This window comes from Coregonus clupeaformis, chromosome 5 (genome assembly GCF_020615455.1).
Source record: "Coregonus clupeaformis isolate EN_2021a chromosome 5, ASM2061545v1, whole genome shotgun sequence".
In the NCBI taxonomy this organism is placed as follows: domain Eukaryota; kingdom Metazoa; phylum Chordata; class Actinopteri; order Salmoniformes; family Salmonidae; genus Coregonus; species Coregonus clupeaformis.
The window spans coordinates 26,496,097-26,519,551 of NC_059196.1; the positions used below are offsets into that span (position 1 = coordinate 26,496,097).

Sequence of the window (23,455 nt, forward strand, 5' to 3'; positions counted from 1 at the left end):
AAATCTATCACTTGATGGTTTCATTTCAGAGAGACAAATAAGCATGTTTTTTTGCAAAACGCTATATATCTGCCTCACTCTCAGATAAATAAGTACTACTGCTGGTTTGACATAGTCAAATGTAACAAATAACATTTTTAATAAATAACTGTACAAATGATACATTTGTGACATCAATAATTACAAATGTTTTTACAAAATTAATCAATACAATGATATGATATCTGTATGTAAAACATTTACATTTGACATTTTAGTCATTTAGCAGATGCTCTTATCCAGGGCGACATACAGATAAGATCAATGCACTAAGATAGCTAGGTGAGACAACCACATATCAAATATACAGTATACGAACATTCCATTCCAGCTAAACAATGAATAAATAGCGTTGAGCAAAAAACAAAACAATTTAATACACATCTAAAATCTATGACTAAAAAATCTTAGAACAGTACTAGGAAGGTACCCATAAGCAATCATTTCTATTGAAAGAACACAAATGTGAAAGATTGGTGGATATAGCTTTTTGGAAATAAACTCTTCAAATAAAGCGAGAGAGCGAGAGAGTTAGAGTTCCAATTGTCTAATTAATCTACTTTTAAGAAGTTAAAAGTAACTTTTCGGATTACACAAAATCCGAAAGCTCACAGTATAGATGTCTGAGTGATCAATAGTGTAGCCTAACACAGTTTTTGTTAGTGGCCTTGTTGGTCTGGTTGATAAGAGAATCACTGATACTATTTGTAAATGTTGTAAATTATGTAAATTCAATCATTAAAGGGGCAATCTGCAGTTCTAACAATAACAAAGCGTTCACCACACCCTGCCAATGTTTCGGTAAACAGCTGAGGGATGGGGCTGGAGAAATGTAACCAATCTCAAATTTTTACAAATTCATTAAAAATGAAAAGCTGAAATGTCTTGAGTAAATTAGTATTCAACACCTTTGTTATGGTAAGCCTAAATAGGTTCAGGAGTAAAAATGTGCTTAACAAGTCACATAAATTGCAAGGACTAATAATAGTGCAATAATAGTGTTTAACATGATTTTTGAAAGACTACCTCATCTCTGTACCCCACACATAGAATTATCTGTAAAGTCCCTCAGTTGAGCAGTGAATTTTAAACACAGATTCAACCACAAAGACCAGGGAGGTTTTCCAATGCCTCACAAAGAAGGGGACATATTGGTAGATTGGTTAAAATAAAGAAGCAGACATTGTATATCCCTTTGAGCATGGTGAAGTTATTAATTATACTTTGGATGGTGTATTAATACACCCAGTCACTACAAAGAGTTGCTTACCAAGAAGACAGTGAATGTTCCTGAGTGGCCGAGTTACAGTTTTGACTTAAATCTGCTTGGAAAATTTGACAGATCTTGAAGAATTTTGAAAAGAATAATAGACAAATGTTTCACAATCCAGGTGTGGAAAGCTCTTAGAGATGTACCCGTAAAGACACAGCTGTAATCGCTGCCAAAGGTGCTTTTACAAAGTATTGACTCAGGGGTGTGAATACTTACACTACTGATCAAAAGTTTTAGAACACCTACTCATTCAACGGTTTTTCTTTATTTTTACTATCTTCTACATTGCAGAATAATAGTGAAGACATCAAAACTATGAAATAACACATGTGGAATCATGTAGTAACCAAAACAAGTGTTAAACAAATCAAAATATATTTTATATTTGAGATTCTTCAAATAGACACCCTTTGCCTTGATGACATCTTTGCACACTCTTGGCATTCTCCCAACCAGCTTCATGAGGTAGTCACCTGGAATGCATTTCAGTTAACAGGTGTGCGTTCTTAAAAGTTAATTTGTGGAATTTCTTTCCTTCTTAATGCGTTTGAGCCAATCAGTTGTGTTGTGACAAGGTAGAGGGGGGTATACAGAAGCTGGCCCTATTTGGTAAAAGACCAAGTCCATATTACGGCAAGAACAGCTCAAATAAGCAAAGAGAAATGACAGTCCATCATTACTTTAAGACATGAAGGTCAGTCAATATGGAAAATGTCAATAACTTTTAAACATTTCTTCAAGTGCAGTCGCAAAAACCATCAAGCGCTATGATGAAACTGGATCCCATGAGGACCGCCACAGGAATGGAAGACCCAGACTTACCTCTGCTGCAGAGGATAAGTTCATTAGAGTTACCAGCCTCAGAAATTGCAGCCCAAATAAATGCTTCACAGAGTTCAAGTAACGGACACATCTCAACATCAACTGTTCAGAGGAGACTGTGTGAATCAGGCCTTCATCGTCGAATTGCTGCAAAGAAACCACTACTAAAGGACACCAATAAGAAGAAGAGACTTGCTTGGGACAAGAAACACGAGCAACGGACATTAGACTGGTGGAAATGTATCCTTTGGTCTGGAGTCCAAATGTGAGATTTTTGGTTCCAACCACCGTGTCTTTGTGAGACGCGGTGTGGTTGAACGGATGATCTCAGTATGTGTAGTTCCCACCGTAAAGCATGGAGGAGGAGGTGTTATGGTGTGGGGGTGCTTTGCTGGTGACACTGTCTGTGATTTATTTAGAATTCAAGGAATACTTGCAGTGGGGGAAAAAAGTATTTAGTCAGCCACCAATTGTGCAAGTTCTCCCACTTGAATAGATGAGAGAGGCCTGTAATTATCATCATAGGTACACGTCAACTATGACAAACAAATTGAGATTATTTTTCTCCAGAAAATCACATTGTAGGATTTTTAATGAATTTATTTGCAAATTATGGTGGAAAATAAGTATTTGGTCACCTACAAACAAGCAAGATTTCTGGCTCTCACAGACCTGTAACTTCTTCTTTAAGAGGCTCCTCTGTCCTCCACTCGTTACCTGTATTAATGGCACCTGTTTGAACTTGTTATCAGTATAAAAGACACCTGTCCACAACCTCAAACAGTCACACTCCAAACTCCACTATGGCCAAGACCAAAGAGCTGTCAAAGGACACCAGAAACAAAATTGTAGACCTGCACCAGGCTGGGAAGACTGAATCTGCAATAGGTAAGCAGCTTGGTTTGAAGAAATCAACTGTGGGAGCAATTATTAGGAAATGGAAGACATACAAGACCACTGATAATCTCCCTGGATCTGGGGCTCCACGCAATATCTCACCCCGTGGGGTCAAAATGATCACAAGAACGGTGAGCAAAAATCCCAGAACCACACAGGGGGACCTAGTGAATGACCTGCAGAGAGCTGGGACCAAAGTAACAAAGCCTACCATCAGTAACACACTACGCCGCCAGGGACTCAAATCCTGCAGTGCCAGACGTGCCCCCCTGCTTAAGCCAGTACATGTCCAGGCCCATCTGAAGTTTGCTAGAGTGCATTTGGATGATCCAGAAGAGGATTGGGAGAATGTCATATGGTCAGATGAAACCAAAATATAACTTTTTGGTAAAAACTCAACTCGTCGTGTTTGGAGGACAAAGAATGCTGAGTTGCATCCAAAGAACACCATACCTACTGTGAAGCATGGGGGTGGAAACATCATGCTTTGGGGCTGTTTTTCTGCAAAGGGACCAGGACAACTGATCCGTGTAAAGGAAAGAATGAATGGGGCCATGTATCCTGAGATTTTGAGTGAAAACCTCCTTCCATCAGCAAGGGCATTGAAGATGAAACGTGGCTGGGTTTTTCAGCATGACAATGATCCCAATCACACCGCCCGGGCAACGAAGGAGTGGCTTCGTAAGAAGCATTTCAAAGTCCTGGAGTGGCCTAGCCAGTCTCCAGATCTCAACCCCATAGAAAATCTTTGGAGGGAGTTGAAAGTCTGTGTTGCCCAGCGACAGCCCCAAAACATCACTGCTCTAGAGGAGATCTGCATGGAGGAATGGGCCAAAATACCAGCAACAGTGTGTGAAAACCTTGTGAAGACTTACAGAAAATGTTTGACCTGTGTCACTGTCAACAAAGGGTATATAACAAAGTATTGAGAAACTTTTGTTATTGACCAAATACTTATTTTCCACCATAATTTGCAAATAAATTCATTAAAAATCCTACAATGTGATTTTCTGGATTTTGTTTTCTCGTTTTGTCTGTCACAGTTGACGTGTACCTATGATGAAAATTACAGGCCTCTCTCATCTTTTTAAGTGGGAGAACTTGCACAATTGGTGGCTGACTAAATACTTTTTTTCCCCACTGTAACCAGCATGGCTACCACAGCATTCTGCAGCGATACACCATCCCATCTGGTTTGGGCTTAGTGGGACTATCATTTGTTTTTCAACAGGACAATGACCCAACACACCTCCAGGCTGTGGAAGGGCTATTTTTACCAAGAAGGAGAGTGATGGAGTGCTGCTTTAGATGACCTGGCCTCCACAATCCCCCGACCTCAACCAAATTGAGATGGTTCGGGATGAGTCGGACCGCAGAGTGAAGGAAAAGCAGCCAACAAGTGCTCAGCATATGTGGGAACTCCTTCAAGACTGTTGGAAAAGCATTCCAGGTGAAGCTGGTTGAGAGAATGCCAAGAGTGTGCAAAGTTGTCATCAAGGCAAAGGGTGGCTATTTGAAGAATCTCAAATATAAAATATATTTTGATTTGTTTAACACTTTTTTGGTTACTACATGATTCCATATGTGTTATTTCATAGTTTTGATGTCTTCACTATAATTCTACAATGTAGAAAATAGTAAAAATAAATAAAAACCTTTGAATGAGTAAGTGTTCTAAAACTTTTGACCGGTAGTGTATGTAAATTCGATTTTTCTGTATTTCATTTTCAATACATTTGCAAAATTTTCTGAAATAATATTTTAACTTTGTCATTATGGGGGTATTGTGTGTAGATGGGTGAGAAAATAAATATTTAATCCATTTAATTTCAGGCTGTAACACAACAAAATGTGGCAGGTAGCTTAGTGGGTAAGAGTGTTGTGCCAGTAACCGAAAGGTCGCTGGTTCTAATCCCTGAGCCGACTAGCTGAAAAATCTGAAGATGTGCCCTTAAGCAAGGCACTTAACCCTAATTGCTCCTGTAAATCGCTCTGGATAAGAGCGTCTGCTAAATTACAAAAAAAAAAAAAAAGGGGGTAAGAATACTTTCTGAAGGCACTGTAGCCTATATTAAAAATTCAACAAATGGATGTAGAAATCGCAGATTGCCCCTTTAAGCAACAGTAAATGGCCTAATGACTGCAATGGACGACATATTGTTATTTGTTTCTGCTGATATAGTCATTGATGTGTACTGTTTTATCTTATTGTAGCTCAATAATAACCTATTTAGCACAGCCGATGTGTGTAACGCCTTGTGGATTAATTATGCTTCTACCTTTATCCACAAGGGGGCATAGTGGAGATGAGCACCATACTGGCGCTTTGTTGCTGAGCGGACCTCCGCCTGATATATTTGTCTCTAAATATATCTTGAAGAATGGGCGGTCCTAGTTTCGAGGATGCTCGATGATGCTGAGGCAAGGATGTCAAAAAGAGAGGCTATTTTAATAATACGGAAATAAGATATATATTTTTTGTGGATTAAAGCATAACAATAGAGTAATGTGAATAGAGAGGAAAAAGGAAAACCGTGAGAGGCATTTTGATGAACAGTGCGTCTTTGTCTAGATTAAACCTCAGTAATGCCAGCGAGAGACAGAAGACAACAGAGCTGTTTATATTTCTCCATCCAACTGGTAAACGTAATTTGATGTCGAATGGGCTTTTTGAGAAAAAATATTTCTGTCTAGCAGCTCTCTAAACATCCGCAGCGGTGATACATTATTTCATAGTGGACACAGTGGAGGTTTGATAATTTATTTGGAGTCAGGTTATTCTGAGTAGACATAATTTGATCCAAGAAGGCCTTGTGTAAATGATAGGAGAAAACGGAGGACATCCGTGTTTAAATGCAAACATAGTGTGACTGCTTGGTCATGATGATGCGAGATGAGTAAGTCTTTATCCACTTATTTTCAAAGATGACATCAGTGTGATGATGATGCAATTTACTGAAAGCTGTCACTTTTAATTTAAAGTTTAGCATCCAGTCCAAATTATGGGATTGTAATTTCACCTATTGTGGTTTGTTTATGTATCTAAAAAACTCGAATGCAAGACAAACATTGTTTCCAATTCAGTTCTAACCAGGTCATTACCCACACGTTTATTTCTTAAACAATTGATCTGAGATTGATCAGGGCCTGCAACAAATCCTCTTGGCCCTGTCAGTGATAATCGGTGGATGCTCTTATCTCTAACCGTTTTCCTCTGGAGACTCTATCGATACCTCTCCATGTTCAGCTCCGAAAGACTCACGGTACCGGAATATGTCAGCCGGATTGGGAACCGGAGATCGGGCAGCTCTAGCTCATCCTCGGAACCGAAAGCACCACCGGTCTCACCGGGTGTCCATGGTGCCGACGTACAGGATGTTTTGGACACCTCACTCCCGGCCCTGCGCTCTGCTATCAAGACACTGAAATCAGCCAAAGATACCTCGGATCTAGACGAGACCCGCAGGGCCATCGCAGAGACGTTCCAGTTAGTAGAGGAGGCCTGGGTTCTGCCCACTGTGGGCAGGCAGGTCGCAGAGGAGATATGCAACAGGATACGACTGGACGGAGGACTGGAGCTGCTCCTGCAACTCCTCATGACACCTGCTGTGGAGATCACCTATGAGTCTGCCAAACTACTGGAGCAGATACTGGTCTCTGAGAACAGGTGTGTATTCACTTACATGCACTTTTTCTGTTATACAAAATATTGTCTTGGTCCTAACCTTTAGGGCCAGTTTCCAGGACCCACATACAGTAAGTCTTAGTCTTTATAAACCTAGTTATATACTCATCTTTTTGTTTACCCTTTTCCCCTCTCTCTCTCTTCCTATTCAGAGACTATGTGGCTCGCATAGGTCTGGGGGTGATCCTGAACCTGACGAGGGAGACCGAGGATGCCCAGCTGGCCCGCAGCGTCTCAGGCATCCTGGAGCACATGTTCAAACACACCGAGGAGACGTCTGCCCAGCTCATCGCCAACGGCGCCCTGGATGCCCTGCTCTTCTGGTGCCGCGGTACCGACCCCACCGTCCTCCGCCACTGTGCCGTGGCGCTCGCCAACTGTGCCATGTACGGCGGCCATCGCTGCCAGCGGCTGATGATCGAGAAGCAGGCGGCAGAGTGGTTGTTTCCATTGGCGTTCTCCAAAGAGGACGAGCTCATCCGCTTCCATGCGTGTTTAGCGGTGGCCGTGCTCGCCAATAACCGGGAGATTGAGAAGGAGGTAGGTCCTGTGTGGCTCAGTTAGTAGAGCATGGAGCTTGTAATGCCAGGGTGGTTGGTTCGATTCCTGCTCGGGGCAACCATACGGAAACATGTATGAAAACATGTATGCACTCTGGATATGCTAAATGAATAAAATGTATTTTTTTAAATATGCGCGTAATGCTGTAAATCGCCTTGGATTAAAGCATCTGTTAAACATATTATTATAGGTGGTGAAGTCGGGGACGTTGGAGCTGGTGGAGCCCTTTATTGCATCTCTGGACCCTGATGAGTTTGCCCGGAGCTTGCTGGACAGTGCGGACAGCATGCAGGGGAGGACGGCTGCAGACCTACAGCAGCTCCTGCCACTACTGGATGGGGCCAGACTAGAGGGGAAGTGTATCGCTGCCTTCTACCTGTGTGTCGAAACCAGCATCAAGTCACGCCAGCGCAACACCAAGGTCAGTATCAGGGAACAAAAGCACAACTGGTTCAACCTTGATGAGCAGTTGATTTGCTGAATCAGATGTGTTAGTGCTGGGCTGGAACAAAAGCTTGCACGCCCTCCCTGTAGCTCCCTGGTTGGTGACCACTATACTTTAGTGCAGTGTTTCCCTAACTCGGCCCTCAGGACCCCAAGGGTGCACGTTTTGGTTTTGGCCATAACACTACACAGCTGATTCAAATTATCAAAGCTTGATGATTAGTTGATTAATTTAATCAGATGTGTAGTGCTAGGGCAAAAACCAAACCGTGCACCCCTTGGGGTCCCGAGGACCAAGTTTGGGTAACCCTGCTTTAGGGGTTAGTGGATACAACCTTATGGGGCCTAAAACTACTTATGGTGCCCACTTCCTAACTATATATCAAATCAAATCAAATTGTATTTGTCACATGCTTCGTAAACAACAGGGGTAGACTAACAGTGAAATGCTTACTTACGGGCCCTTCCCAACAATGCAGAGAGAAAAAATAGAAAAATAATAACACAAGGAATAAATACACAATGAGTAACGATAACTTGGCTATATACACAGGGTACCAGTACCGAGTCGATGTGCAGGGGTACGAGGTAATTGAGGTAGATATGTACATATAGGTAGGGGTAGTGACTAGACAACAGGATAGATAATAAACAGTAGCAGCAACATATGTAATCAGTCAAAAGAGTTAGTGCAAAAAGGTTAAATGCAGATAGTCCGGGTAGCTATTTGGTTAACTATTTAATAATCTTATGGCTTGGGGGTAGAAGCTGTTCAAGGTTCTGTTGGTTCCAGACTTGGTGTATCGGTACCGCTTGCCGTGCGGTAGCAGAGAGAACAGACTTGGGTGGCTGAAGTCTTTGAAAATGTTTAGGGCCTTCCTCTGACATCATCTGGCATAGAAGTCCTGGATGGCAGGGAGCTCAACCCAAGTGATGTACTGGACCGTACGCACTACCATCTGTAGTGCCTTGCGGTCGGATGCCAAGCAGTTACCATACCAAGCGGTGATGCAGCCAGTCAGGATGCTCTCAATGGTGCAGCTGTAGAACCTTTTGAGGATCTGAGGGCCCATGCCAAATCTTTTCAGCCTGCTAAAAGGGAAGAGGCGTTGTCGTGCCTTCTTCAAGACTGTGTTGGTGTGTGTGGACTAGGGTTGCACGATATTGGAAATAACTGACATTGCGATATTTAGTTTTTCTGCTATATATATTGCAATATGAAAAAATACAGGATGTATGTATGATACTCTGGGAAAAATGCAGTTTGCAAACAGCGACTTTTCAGGTGGAAGTCCTCATTAATAAAGTGTACGGTCAGACTTATGTAGGGCTCCGTTGTCCGGCTGGACCACAAGTCCGTTGTTGCTGTATAATATTCCACTTGTGACAGCTCTGTTTCAACTTGTGCCTTGCATTTCTCGTACAACTCTGGGATGGCAACTTGAGAAAAATAGTTGCGTGATGGCATTACATACCGCTTGTCAAGCGACCCGATCATGTTTTTAAAACCCTCTTTGGTAACCGTATTAATTGGTACCATGTCTTTGGCGACGTGAAATGTTATTGAATCTGTGATTTCTCTCTGCCGTTTGGAACCTTTCTCGTATGGTGTAATATTGGCAAAGGCATCCAAAATAGATTTTTGCTTTGGAGGGCATTTAGATGCTTTGCACTCGTCATACGAAGATTTATGGTGCCGCGTTAAATGATCGAACAATTTGGTCGTGTTGCCTCGTGTTGTGGCAACAATTGCAAGGCACTCTCGACAAAGTACCTGTTTTTGGTCAACATCATACTGTCTGTAGCCGAAATATTTCCATATAATTGAGGATGCATTTCTTTTTGCAACCAAATTCTCAATTTCGGTATTTTTTGCCTGTTCCTCGCTCATCATTTCCTCACGCGCAAACGGAGCCTGCATGTCAACCACGTGCAGCAACGAACTCCGTGTTTAAAATAATAATAATAATAATAAACTGTGTATCCAATAACCCATCAATCTGAGTAAATTACATTATATCAGACAAATATAATGCTAGTTTATCATTTAAAAATATATATATATTGTAGACTGATATATGTTTACCTTACTAAATCGCACGTTCTGCGATGTGACTATTGCGGATGCATACATCACAATGTCGATGCTGAAACAATATATCGTGCAGCCCTAGTGTGGACCATGTTAATTCTTTAGTGATATGGACACAAGGAACTTGAAGCTCTCGACCTGCTCCACTACAGCACCGATGATGTGGATGGGGGTGTGCTCTGCCCTCCGTTTCCTGTAGTGCATGATCAGCTCCTTTGTCTTGCTGACGTTTAGGGAGAGGTTGTTTTCCTGGCACCACACTGCCAGGTCACTGACCTCCTCTCTATAGGTGGTCTCATCGTCGTCGGTGATCAGGCCTACCACTGTCGTGTCATCAGCAAACTTAATGAAGGTGTTGGAGTCGTTCACAGCCACGCAGTCGTGGGTGAACAGGGAGTACAGGAGGGGACTAAGCACGCACCCCTGAGGGGCCCCTGTGTTGCGGGTCAGTGTGGCATCCGGAACTGCTAGTGCTCTCATGCATGGTTCAGTGTTACTTGCCTCAAAGCGAGCATAGAAGGCATTTAGCTCGTCTGGTAGGCTCGCCTCACTGGGCAGCTCGCGGCTGGGTTTCGCTTTGTAATCCGTGATAGTTTGCAAGCCCTGCCACATCCGAAGAGCATTAGAGCCAGCGTAGTAGGATTTGGTCTTAGTCCTGTATTGATCCTTTGCCTTTTTGATGGCTCGTCAGAGGTCGTAGCAGGATTTCTTATAAGCGTCCAGATTAGTGTCCCGCTCCTTTAAAGCAGTAGCTCTAGCCTGTAGCTCAGTGCAGATGTTGCCTGTAATCCATGGCTTTTGGTTGGGATATGTACGTACGGTCACTGTGGAGATGACGTCGTTGATGCACTTATTAATGAAGCCGGTGACTGATGTGATAAACTCCTCAATGTTATCGGATGAATACCGGAACTTTTCCAGTCTGTGCTAACGAAACAGTCCTGTAGCTTAGCATCCGCTTCATCGGACCACTTCCGTATTGAGCACATCACTGGTACTTCCTGTTTTGCTTGTAAGCAGGAATCAGGAGGATAGAGTTATGGTCAGATTTGCCAAAGGGAGAGCCTTGTATGTGTTTCTGTGTATGGAGTAAATGTGATGAATAGTTTTGTTGCATGTAGTTGCACTGATGACATGCTGGTAAAAATGAGGTAAAACAGAGTTCAGTTTCCCCGCATTAAAATCACCGGCCCTACAATATCAATAGACATACAATTGAATGTGTGTACATTCTTCCTTCCAGATCTTCCAGGAGATAGGTGCGGTGCAGAGCCTGAAAAGGATCGTCATGTACTCCAGCAACGGGACGGCCTGTGCCCTGGCGAAGCGGGCACTGGGGATGATGGGGGAGGAGGTGCCACGACGTATCCTCTCCTCCGTGCCCAACTGGAAGGGTGGTGAGGTGCAGAGATGGCTCCAAGTTATTGGATTCAGCGCTTACACTGAGCGCTTCCAGGTGTGTGTTTCTGTGTCTCAGTGTGTGTGTGTGAGAGAGAAAGAGAGATAGAGATAGCGATTGCAAAAGACAAGGTTTGAACAATAAAGAATGAGAAAGCTCTTCTATAGTCCTTGTAGAGATGTTGAGAAAATAAGGTGAATGTTTGGTTTCATATCTATTAGATATGGATACCTACAGGTAACTGCCAAAATACTGGAAACACTTGAGTAAATGAGGGATACAAAGTACATTGAAAGCAGGTGCTTTCACGCAGTTGTGGTTCCTGAGTTAATTAACCAATTAACATATCATCATGCTTAGGGTCATGTAATGACGTAAATGTAAATGTATAAAAATGCTAGGCAGGCCATTATTTTGGCCATTATGTTGTCTACCATGGTTATGCCCCCATAGGATGACAATGCCCACAGTCACAGGGCACGAGTGGACACTGAATGGTTTGATGATCATGAAAACGATGTAAACCATATGTCATGGCCGTCTCAGTCACCGGATCTCAACCCAATTAAACACTTTTGGGAGATTCTGCAGCGGCGCCTGAGACAGCGTTTTCCACCACCATCAACAAAACACCAAATGATGGAATTTCTCATGGAAGAATGGTGTCGCATCCCTCCAATAGAGTTCCAGACACTTGTAGAATCTATGCCAAGGCGCATTGAAGCTATTCTGGCTCGTGGTGGCCCAACGCCCTATTAAGACACTTTATGTTGGTGTTTCCTTTATTTTGGCAGTTACCTGTATTTCTCCTTAGCCTCTTGCTCACTATATTCTCTCAGTCTTTCTCTCTCCTCTCTCTGCCCATCCTTCAGGAGCTGCAGGTGGATGGTGACCTACTGCTGAACATCACAGACCAGGATCTGAGCACTGATCTGGGTATGACCGCAGGACTCACTCGCAAGAGGTTAGTTCAGTCATCTGTCAAGTTTATGTCAAGCTTATAAAACGTCTGCTACACAAGGCAACATCAGTTAAATTGAGCATTTAAATAAAATCCCCACCTCACCCTGCCCACTCCATTTTGTGTTGTCTTCTAGGTTCCTCCGTGACCTGCGTGTGCTGAAGACCTACGCCAACTACTCGACCTGTGACCCCAATAACATGGCTGACTGGCTGGGTGAGGTGGACCCGCGCTTCCGCCAGTACACCTACGGCCTGGTGCAGTCTGGAGTGGACCGCAAGAATGTCCTCCACCTCACCGACCAGCAGCTCCAGTCAGACTGTAACATTGGTGGGTTGTGAGCCAAAAGACACATTTACGTTCCCTGCAAGACAATTAAGCAATAAGGCCCAAGGGGGTGTGGTATATGGCCAATATACCACGGCTAAGTGCTGTTCTTATGCAAGATGCAAAGCGTAGTGCCTGGATACAGCCCTTAGCCGTGGTATATTGGCCATATACTACAAACCCCCGTGGTACCTTATTGCTATTATAAACTGGTTACCAATGTAATTAGAGCAGTAAAAATAAATGTTTTGTCATACTCGTGGTATACGGTCTGGAATACCACAGCTGTCAGCCAATCAGCATTCAGGGCTCGAACAACCCAGTTTAAAATAGAGAAAGTATTCATTTTTTCCTTCTAGAGAACGGCATCCACCGCGCCAAGATCCTGGCAGCCACCCGTAGGCCGATTAAGCCGTGTCTGACCGATGCCCAACCCCCTGGACCGGACGTATTTATTAGCTACCGCAGGACCACCGGTTCCCAGCTCGCCAGGTATGGAGAGAGGAAGAGGAAGAGGAAGAGGAAGAGGAAGAGGGAGAGGGAGAGGGAGAGGGAGAGGCATGGATAGGGCGAGGAATAATAGTCAGGAGAGAGGGAACGCTAGGGAGCTTTGGAAGACAAACACCTTTATCAGGTTTGTCAGGATTATCTGGAGGCTAAGATCTATAGATCGTTACTCTCTCCCCACCTTTTTCTCTCTCCCCCTCTCCTCTCCACTCCCTCTTTCTCCCCTCCCCTCCCTCTCTTCCCCCAGTCTGTTGAAGGTCCACCTTCAGGTCAGAGGTTTCAGTGTGTTCATTGACGTGGAGAAGCTGGAAGCAGGGAAGTTTGCTGACAAGCTGATCCAGAGCGTCCAGCGGGCACGGAACTTCATCCTGGTGCTTTCTGCCAACGCCCTTGACAAGTGCATGGGCGACACTGGCATGAAGGACTGGGTACACAAGGTCAGACATAGACGGATCTATACATAGATGGGTGCTGCATACAGAACAATATAGATCCAATAGTATACAGCTGCAGCTCTGTCTAGATGTTCAAATCAAATCAAATTGTATTTGTCACGTGCTTCGTAAACAACAGGTGTAGACTAACAGTAAAAAAAAAAATAGAAAAAGTATAGAAAAAATAATAACACAAGGAATAAATACACAATTAGTAACGATAACTTGGCTATATACATGGGGTACTAGTACCGAGTCGATGTGCAGGTGACGAGGTAGGTACATATAGGTAGGAGTAAAGTGACTAGGCAACAGGATAGATAATGAACAGTAGCAGCAACGTATGTGATGAGTGAAAAGAGTTAGTGCAAAAAGGGTCAATGCAGATAGTCCGGGTGGCTATTTGGTTAACTATTTAGCAGGCTTATGGCTTGGGGGTGTCCTGTTGGTTCCAGACTTGGTGCATCGGTGCCGCTTGCTGTGCGGTAGCAGAGAGAACAGACTTGAGTGGGCCTTCCTCTGACACCGCCTGGTATAGAGGTCCTGGATGGCAGGGAGCTGGGCCCCAGTGAAACTGGGCCATATGCACAACCCTCTGTAGCGCCTTGTGGTCGGATGCCAAACAGTTGCCATACCAAGCAGTGATGCAGCCAGTCAAGATGCTCTCAATGGTGCAATTGTATAACATTTTATGAATCTGAGGGCCCATGCTAAATCTTTTCAGCCTCCTGAGGGGGAAGAGGTGTTGTCATGCCCTCTTCACGACTGTGTTGGTGTGTGTGGACCATGTTAATTCCTTAGTGACGTGGACACTGAGGAACCGAGGATGTGGATAGGGGCGTGCTCGGCCCTCCATTTTCTGTAGTCCATGATCAGCTCCTTTGTCTTGCTGACGTTGAGGGAAAGGTTGTTGTCCTGGCACCACACTGCCATGTCACTGACCTCATTCCTATAGGCTGTCTCATCGTCGTCGGTGATCAGGCCTACCACCATCGTGTCTTCAGCAAATGTAATGATGGTGTTGGAGTCTTGCATGGCCACGCAGTCGTGGGTGAACAGGGAGTACAGGAGGGGACTAAGCACGCACCCCGGAGGGGCCCACGTGTTGAGGGTCAGCGTGGCGAATGTGTTGTTGCCTACCCTCACCACCTGAGGGCGGCCCGTCAGGAAGTCCAGGACCCAGTTGCAGAGGGAGGTGTTCAGTCCCAGGGTCCTGAGCTTGTTGATAAGCTTGGAGGGCACTATGGTGTTGAATGCTGAGCTGTAGTCAATGAACAGCATTCTCACATAGGTGTTCCTCTTGTCCAGGTGGAAGAGGGCAGTGTGGAGTGCAATAGAGATTCTGTCATCTGTGGATCTGTTGGGGTGGCATGTAAATTGGAGTGGGTCCAGGGTCTGGGATGATGCTGTTGATGTGAGCCATGACCAGCCTTTCAAAGCATTTCATGGCTACAGATGTGAGTGCTACGGGGCGATAGTCCTTTAGACAGGTTACTTTGGCGTTCTTGGGCACAGGGACTACAATGTCTATGTTGGTGATAAAAAGTATACCTGTAGACCTACATATGTATGAAGGAATGAGTATACAATATTAGACATAGACAGGCCTCACATACAGAACACTATAGATCCAATAGTCTAGATGGAATTACAATTATTTTCTATGTGTATAATCCAGTCACCCTGGCCTTTACATGTCTAGATGTTCCACCTATATGTTGGTGATATACAATATTAGACATAAAGAGGTCCCCTCCATACGGAACAATGTTACAGTTGAGAGATTATTTCCCCCAGATACCCCTACCCCTTACATGTGTAGACATTCCATGTCTGCGGGGACATTCTGTGTCTGTCCGTGATTTAACGTACCTCTCGTAAATCCTGCAGGAGATTGTCACTGCTCTGGCTGGAAAGAAGAACATCGTCCCTGTAACTGATAACTTCATGTGGCCTGACCCAAACTCTCTTCCTGAGGACATGAAAACCATCCTAAACTTCAATGGCATCAAGTGAGTCACAGAGAGAGATACAGTACCGCAGAATCTGTTTGAGAATGATTGGCAGTTTGCACATTTATCTGAAGTGTACTTATTAGGAATCAAATCTATCTTTCATTTTCGTTCTCCCTCTTTCTCTCTCTTTCTCCCTCCCTCTCTTTCTCCTTCCCTCTCTCTTCCTCTGACTCTCCCTCTTTCTCTCCCTCCCTCCCTTCCTCTCTCTGGATACAGGTGGTCTCATGAGTACCAGGAGGCCACCATTGAGAAGATCCTACGTTTCCTTAAGGGCAACCCTAGCCAAGACCTGACTGACTGCCCCAAGACAGACTGCCCCAAGACAGACTGCCCCAAGACAGATTGCCCCAAGACAGACTGCCCCAAGGGGCCTCAGGGACCACAGAAGAAATAGAGGCCTCTGAGTGGAGGTCCTCTGGTCTCTGATGATGTAAAACGGTGACCAATAGTGATCAGTAATCAATCATGCCAAACAGAGCGTGCTCTGGTTGGTCAGTTCTAACCCTGTGCATGTGAAGACATGTTTAATAGGCCGTATTTAGATAATATGCTAATGAGATGGCTTTGCTACTAGCCACTGATCCAGATGTACAGTTAATTCAATTGAAGTCCATAGCGTAAATACTAAATGTAATTTGTGGTTTCAGCACTTGTAAATACCACATACTACTCCCTTAAACTGCAGTGCCATGGTCATAAGCTGTTACTAGTGTGGTCAGGGATATTTTGTGTCTCTCAGGAAATAACCAGTGTGATAAGTCAGCTATCGCTGGCACCGAGCAGAACACATAATAACAATCTGGAGTATCTCTGTTGCATCTCATTGTTTTAAATAGGCCCATACTTTCTAAGACAAAACAATATCCTGGTTTTTAGTAATGATCCAGTGTAAACTATATAGCGTATGGGAAATACTGTATCTCTTTTTTTCTTATGGTGCTTATAAATGAAACCCTGTATGCTCATTGTTGGTCGACTGTTGCACTTATTTTATATGTATCTTTACGATAGTGTAACCTAGGTGATGGCAAACAGCCTAATCCAACAGAGATGATGTACGACCTCTATATGTAACGGTGATTTGGAATCCTGCTCTCATGATGAGGTAGCCCTGCCTGTGACTTAAAGCCAGTGTCACCCTCTGCCCAAGGGGGAATTAGTCTAATGGTTAAGACGTTAGTTTCCCGACCAGGAGAGAGGGGTTGAGATCCCACCAATTACATATACTCATTGCAAACTTGCACTCATGTGCTTAGCAACAACCAGAGGTTCACAAATAACTCTCTCTCTCAACCAAGCTTAAGGCAATGAAAAATACCATTATCAATGCATCTTGCTGATGTGAAAGCGGATAGACGCTCTCTCTCTCTGTGTTCACAAAGATACAATTAGTTTACAAAACCAATGTCTACACTACCCCTTAAGGCTGAAGCTACTCCATGAAAACTGTTCCATTATCTTCCTGTCAGAAAGTCTCGTAGTATAAAGTCACAACATGCTGCGTTACTTTGTTCGGCTAAACCACTGCAACTACAATACTGATTTGTGGTTTGGTTCCTTCATAATGCTAAGAGATTCTGTCATTGATTTGGCTGCTTGACAGTTAGCCTTAGTTCACTTGCTTGTATCTATTGGAAAGAAGCAGTTCAGTAGATAAATTATATCACATCAGTGGCAGAGCTAAATACTGACTCACATTGACGATCCTTCTTAGACATGTACCAGCATGCACCACCCCTGTCTAAATCACTCGGTATCTTACTATACTATTATCTGTGACAGGATAAAGACAAGAAAAATATCTAACCAAAACAATCATGCAGTATCTGATGATCAGTTTAGGAATTATTACGTAAGTGTTGCAAAATGACTACAGAAGTCATAAAATCACCAGGTTATCGTATTTATAATTCAATGAAGTGGAATGGTAGCACTTTATTTTAAACATGGAATTATTACGTTCAGTGACATGTTTGTTTTGTAGATTCATATCGGATAGTGATGTAGATACTGTATGTACCCACACAGTGTGCTAAATGGTGTGCGGGAAGGCAAACAAAACATTTCACCTCAGTCTAAAGCTACAGTATTTGCTCTCAGCACTGCTAGCTATATCTTGTCACTGTTTTGATGGCTCTTCTGGGCTATTTCCCCTGTTGCCTTAATATATGTGTTGCTCTCAATACAGGTATGTTGATTAAATACTGTATACATGGACAGGTTCTTGTTTACGTTTAATTTTTAAAGATTTAGGCAGTGTTGTCATTTTACAATACAGTGACGCAATAAAAACAACTAACCTGAGGTACAGTAAATCTGTGATTCTTTCTGTACATTAAAATACAGTGCAACACTGTACTTGAAATGGATTCTTATGAAGCATTATATTGCCTTATTATTATTAACATATTCATACCAGCTAATAGATGCAATCATACAGTGCCTTGCAAAAGTATTCACCCCCCTTCGCGTTTTTCCTATTTTGTTGCATTTCAACCTGTAATTTCAATGGATTTTTATTTGGATTTCATGTAATGGACATACACAAAATAGTCCAAATTGGTGAAGTGAAATTAAAAAAAGAACTTGTTTCAAAAAATTATACAAAATAAATAACGGAAAAGTGGCGCGTGCATATGTACATTTTAGTCATTTAGCAGACGCTCTTATCCAGAGCGACTTACAGTTAGTGAGTGTGTACATTTTTCATACTGGCCCCCCCGTGGGAAACGAACCCACAACCCTGGCGTTGCAAGTGCCATGCTTGTCACGATCGCTGAAGGAAGTGGACCAATGCGCAGCGCGATAAGTGAACATACTTTATTTATTTCACCACACGAAACAAAACAACAAAACGATAACGTGAAGTCCTTGGTTACCTACACAAACCAACACGGAACAAGATCCCACAATACACTACTGCCAAACGGCTGCCTAAGTATGGTTCCCAATCAGAGACAACAAGCAACAGCTGATTCACGTTGCCTCTGATTGAGAACCACCCCGGCCAACATAGATACAACTACACACCCTGGCTCAACATAACAGAGTCCCAGAGCCAGGGCGTGACAGTACCCCCCCCCCAAAGGCGCGACCGCGCCAAACATAAACCGAACAGGGGAGGGCCGGGTGGGCATTCCTCCTCGGAGGCGGATCCGGCTCCGGGCGTGACCACCACCCTCTAATAACCCCCCCGTAGTGCCCCTGGTCTGGTCTGGCCCCGCTGGCTGGAGCTGGACTGGACATCAGTGGAGCGGATTGCTTAGGCTCCGGTGTGGAGCAGCTGACCGGTACCTGACCAGGCACCGGTGAAACGGGCACGGGCTGTGCCGGACTGACGACGCGCACCACAGGCTTGGTGCGGGGAGCAGGAATGGGCCGGACCGGGCTGACGACGCGCACCATTGGCTTGGTGCGGGGAGCAGGGACGGGCCGAACCAGGCTGACGAAGCGCACCACTGGCTTGGTGCGGGGAGCAGGAACAGGCCGGACCGGGCTGACGACGCGCACCCCTGGCTTGGTGCGGGGAGCAGGAACGGGCCGGACCGGGCTGACGATGCGCACCACAGGCTTGGTGCGGGGAGCAGGAACAGGCCGGGTCGGGCTGGCGACGCGCACCATAGGCTTGGTGCGGGGAGCAGGAACGGGCCGGACCGGGCTGACGATGCGCACCACAGGCTTGGTGCGGGGAGCAGGAACAGGCCGGGTCGGGCTGGCGACGCGCACCATAGGCTTGGTGCGGGGAGCAGGAACAGGCCGGGCCTGCTGGCGACGCGCACCATTGGCTTGGTGCGGGGAGCAGGACAGGCCGGGCCGGGCTGGCAACGCGCACCCCTGGCTTAGTGCGGGGAGCAGGAACGGGCCGGACCGGGCTGACGATGCGCACCATTGGCTTGGTGCGGGGAGCAGGAACAGGCCGGGCCGGGCTGGCGACGCGCATCACAGGCTTGGTGCGAGGGACAGGAACAGGCCGGACCGCACTGGGAACACACACCACTGGCCTTACACGGGGATCAGGAACAGGCCGGACCGGACTGGCAACACACCTCAGTACCTCTCGCCGTGCCTCTACACTTTCCTTCCCTCTTCTCACCAATGGCTCCCGTAACCCGGTGGCCTTCTCTCCTCGTCCACGAACTCGCCCCTTATCTGCCTCCAGCAGCCCCGTCGTCCATGCCATGTGCCCCCCCCTAAACATTTCTTGGGGGTGCCTCTCGCCGGTCCGACGACGGCCCGGTTGGCGCCGCTGCTCCTCTCTCCGGCGCGCCTCCACCGTCTCCTCCCACGGACGGCGATCCATCCCGGCCTGGATTTCCTCCCAAGTCCAGGACCCCTGCCCGTCCAATATCTGCTCCCACGTCCAGGCTGTCTGCTCCTGGGCACGCTGCTTGGTCCTGTATTGGTGGGATCTTCTGTCACGCTCGCTGAAGGAAGTGGACCAATGTGCAGCGTGATGAGTGAACATACTTTATTTATTTCACCACACGAAACAAAACAACAAAACGATAACGTGAAGTCCTTGGTTACCTACACAAACCAACACGGAACAAGATCCCACAATACACTACTGCCAAACGGCTGCCTAAGTATGGTTCCCAATCAGAGACAACAAGCAACAGCTGATTCACGTTGCCTCTGATTGAGAACCACCCCGGCCAACATAGATACACATGAACTAGAACTTAAACACAGAACACAAACACATAGAAACTACACACCCTGGCTCAACATAACAGAGTCCCAGAGCCAGGGCGTGACAATGCTCTACCAACTGAGCTACAGGAGGGCCCTTTGCTATGAAGCCCCTAAATAAGATCTGGTGCAACCAATTACCTTCAGAAGTCACAAAATTAGTTAAATAAAGTCCACCTTTGTGCAATCTAAGTGTCACATGACCTGTCACATGATCTCAGTATATAGACACCTGTTCTGAAAGGCCCCAGAGTCTGCAACACCACTAAGCAAGGGGCACCACCAAGCAAGTGGCACCATGAAGACCAAGGAGCTCTCCAAACAGGTCAGGGACAAAGTTGTGGAGAAGTACAGATCAGGGTTGCGTTATAAAAAAATATCTGAAACTTTGAACATCCCACGGAGCACCATTAAATCCATTATAAAACAATGTGAATATGGCACCACAACAAACCTGCCAAGAGAGGGCCGCCCACCTAAACTCATGGACCAGACAAGGAGGGCATTAATCAGAGGCAACAAAGAGACCAAAGATAACCCTGAAGGAGCTGCAAAGCTCCACAGCGAAGATTGGAGTATCTGTCCATAGGACCACTTTAAGCAGTACACTCCACAGAGCTGGGCTTTACAGAAGAGTGGCCAGAAAAAAGCCATTGCTTAAAGAAAAAATAAGCTGTCAGGGATGTAGTAGGTGGGTGTAGTGGTGGAATCAGGCGCAGGACGCAGAAGTATATTCCAAAGACTTTAGTGAATACTCACAGTGCAAACACTAAATAGCCCGAAGGCGAAACTCCGCACGCAGGCGAAACAAATACGCGCGCACAAACAGGTGCGACTAAAACACTCCAAACTATGGAGGAACAGCTCAACCGAGCAAAATGCAAAATACGTCTAGCAACAACCACGACAGTGAAAACAATAACACACAACACTAGACAAAACACAACGAGAACTTATAGGACACTAATTACACTAAACGAGAAACAGGTGTACAACAATCAGACAAAAGCAAACGAACATAGAAACATTCAACGGTGGCAGCTAGTATTCGGAGACGACGAATGCCGAAGCCTGCCCGAGCAAGGAAGAGAGGCAGCCTCGGCCGAAACCGTGACAGTACCCCCCCCTTGACGCGCGGCTCCAGACGTGCGCCGACTCCGGCCTCGGGGACGACCAGGAGGACGCGGAGCAGGGCGTGTCGGGTGCCCACGATGGAATTCCGTCAGGAGAGACGGGTCCAAAACGTCTCTCCTCGGCACCCAGTACCGTTCCTCCGGACCGTACCCTCCCACTCCACTAGATATTGGAGACCCCCCATCCGACGTCTCGAATCCAAGATGGACTTCACGGAGTACGCCGGTGCCCCCTCGATGTCCAATGGGGGCGGAGGAGTCTCCCTGATCTCACTTTCCTGGAGTGGGCCAGCTACCACCGGCCTGAGAAGAGACACATGGAACGAGGGGTTAATACTTTTATATTCAACGGGTAGTTGTAATTTGTAACACACCTCGTTCAACCTTCTCAGGACTTTAAATGGCCCCTACAAACCGCCGACCCAGTTTCCGACAGGGCAGGCGGAGGGGCAGGTTTCTGGTAGAGAGCCAGACTCGATCACCAGGTGCGTACACCGGTCCCTCACTGCGGTGGAGATCGGCGCTCGCCTTCTGACGTCGGAGGGCCCGCTGCAGGTGGACGTGTGCAGCGTTCCATGTCTCCTCCGAGCGCCGCGCCCACTCATCCACCGCAGGAGCCTCGATCTGGCTCTGCTGCCAAGGTGCCAGAACCGGCTGGTAACCTAGCACACATTGAAAAGGGGTTAGGTTAGTGGAGGAATGGCGTAGGGAATTCTGGGCCATCTCGGCCCAGGGAACGACCTGCCCAATCCTCCGGCCGGTCCTGGCAGTATGTTCTAAGAAACCTACCCACATCCTGGTTCACGCGTTCCACCTGCCCATTACTCTCCGGGTGGTAACCCGAGGTGAGGCTCACCGAGACCCCCAACCGCTCCATAAAGGCTCTCCAGACCCTGGAGGTAAATTGGGGACCCCGATCAGACACAATATCCTCGGGTACCCCGTAGTGCCGGAACACATGGGTGAATAGTGCTTCGGCGGTTTGCAGGGCAGTAGGAAGACCCGGCATGGGGAGCAAACGACAGGCCTTAGAAAACCGGTCCACAACGACCAGTATAGTGGTGTTCCCCTGTGAAGGAGGAAGGTCAGTAAGGAAATCCACCGAGAGGTGAGACCATGGTCGTTGTGGAACGGGCAGGGGTAGTAACTTACCCCTAGGCAGATGTCTAGGCGCCTTACACTGGGCGCACACCGAGCAGGAGGAAACATAAACCCTCACATCCCTCGCCAACGTGGGCCACCAGTACTTGGCACTAAGACAGTGCACTGTCCGGCCGATACCAGGGTGTCCAGAGGAGGGTGACGTGTGAGCCCAATAGATCAATCGATCCCGAACCTCGAGCGGAACGTACCTCCGACCATCAGGGCATTGCGGTGGACTAGGGTCGGTGCGTAACGCCCGCTCGAGTTCAGCATCGACCTCCCACACTACCGGTGCCACCAGACACGACTCCGGCAGTATGGGAGTGGGCTCCACGGACCTCTCCTCCGTGTCATACCGCCGAGACAGTGCATCTGCCTTACCGTTCTGCGACCCAGGGATGTACATGATCTTAAATGTAAACCGGGTCAAGAACATATTCCATCTTGCCTGGCGAGGGTTCAGCCTCCTCGCTGCCCGGATATACTCCAGGTTACGGTGGTCCGTCAAAATGAGGAAAGGGTGTTGAGCCCCCTCAAGCCAGTGCCTCCACACCTTTAGGGCCTGTACCACGGCTAACAGCTCCCTGTCCCCTACGTCATAGTTCCGCTCCGCCGGACTGAGCTTCTTAGAATAAAAGGCACAGGGGCGGAGTTTAGGTGGCGCGCCAGACCGTTGTGAAAGCACGGCTCCTATACCGGCCTCTGACGCGTCCACCTCTACCTGGAACGGCAAAGAGGGATCCGGATGCGCCAGCACCGGGCCGAGGTAAACAGGTCCTTCAGCCTCCCAAACGCCCTGTCCGCCTCGGCCGACCACTGCAGACGCACCGGACCCCCTTCAAAAGAGACGTGATGGGAGCTGCCACCTGTCCAAAACCCCGGATAAACCTCCGGTAGTAATTCGCAAACCCCCAAAAACTGCTGCACCTCCTTCACAGTGGTTGGTGTTTGCCAATTACGCACGGCTGACACCCGGTCTACCTCCATCTTCACCCCTGACGCAGACAACTGATACCCCAAAAAGGAGACCG

The 23,455-nt window shown here is 46.5% G+C and overlaps 1 protein-coding gene across 1 annotated transcript; it reads left to right on the forward strand.

Annotated features, from left to right (window-relative positions):
- Nucleotides 1-5,387: 5,387 nt before the first annotated feature.
- LOC121566586 (NAD(+) hydrolase SARM1) lies at nt 5,388-16,421 on the forward strand. The gene is made up of 10 exons (XM_041876573.2): nt 5,388-6,698; nt 6,869-7,256; nt 7,468-7,698; nt 11,057-11,269; nt 12,085-12,176; nt 12,310-12,503; nt 12,860-12,992; nt 13,255-13,444; nt 15,332-15,453; nt 15,673-16,421. Exons 1-10 carry the CDS (start codon nt 6,220-6,222, stop codon nt 15,848-15,850), a joined length of 2,220 nt encoding a protein of 739 aa, XP_041732507.1. The 5' UTR covers nt 5,388-6,219; the 3' UTR covers nt 15,851-16,421.
- Nucleotides 16,422-23,455: the final 7,034 nt, after the last annotated feature.

Excerpts from the sequence above, each read along its gene's own strand:
- LOC121566586 (XM_041876573.2), top strand. The coding sequence starts at position 6,220 with ATGCTCTTATCTCTAACCGTTTTCCTCTGGAGACTCTATCGATACCTC. Across the intron at positions 12,177-12,309 it reads GCAGGACTCACTCGCAAGAG|GTTCCTCCGTGACCTGCGTG; the intron begins GTTAGTTCAGTC and ends GTTGTCTTCTAG. Across the intron at positions 12,504-12,859 it reads CCAGTCAGACTGTAACATTG|AGAACGGCATCCACCGCGCC; the intron begins GTGGGTTGTGAG and ends TTTTCCTTCTAG.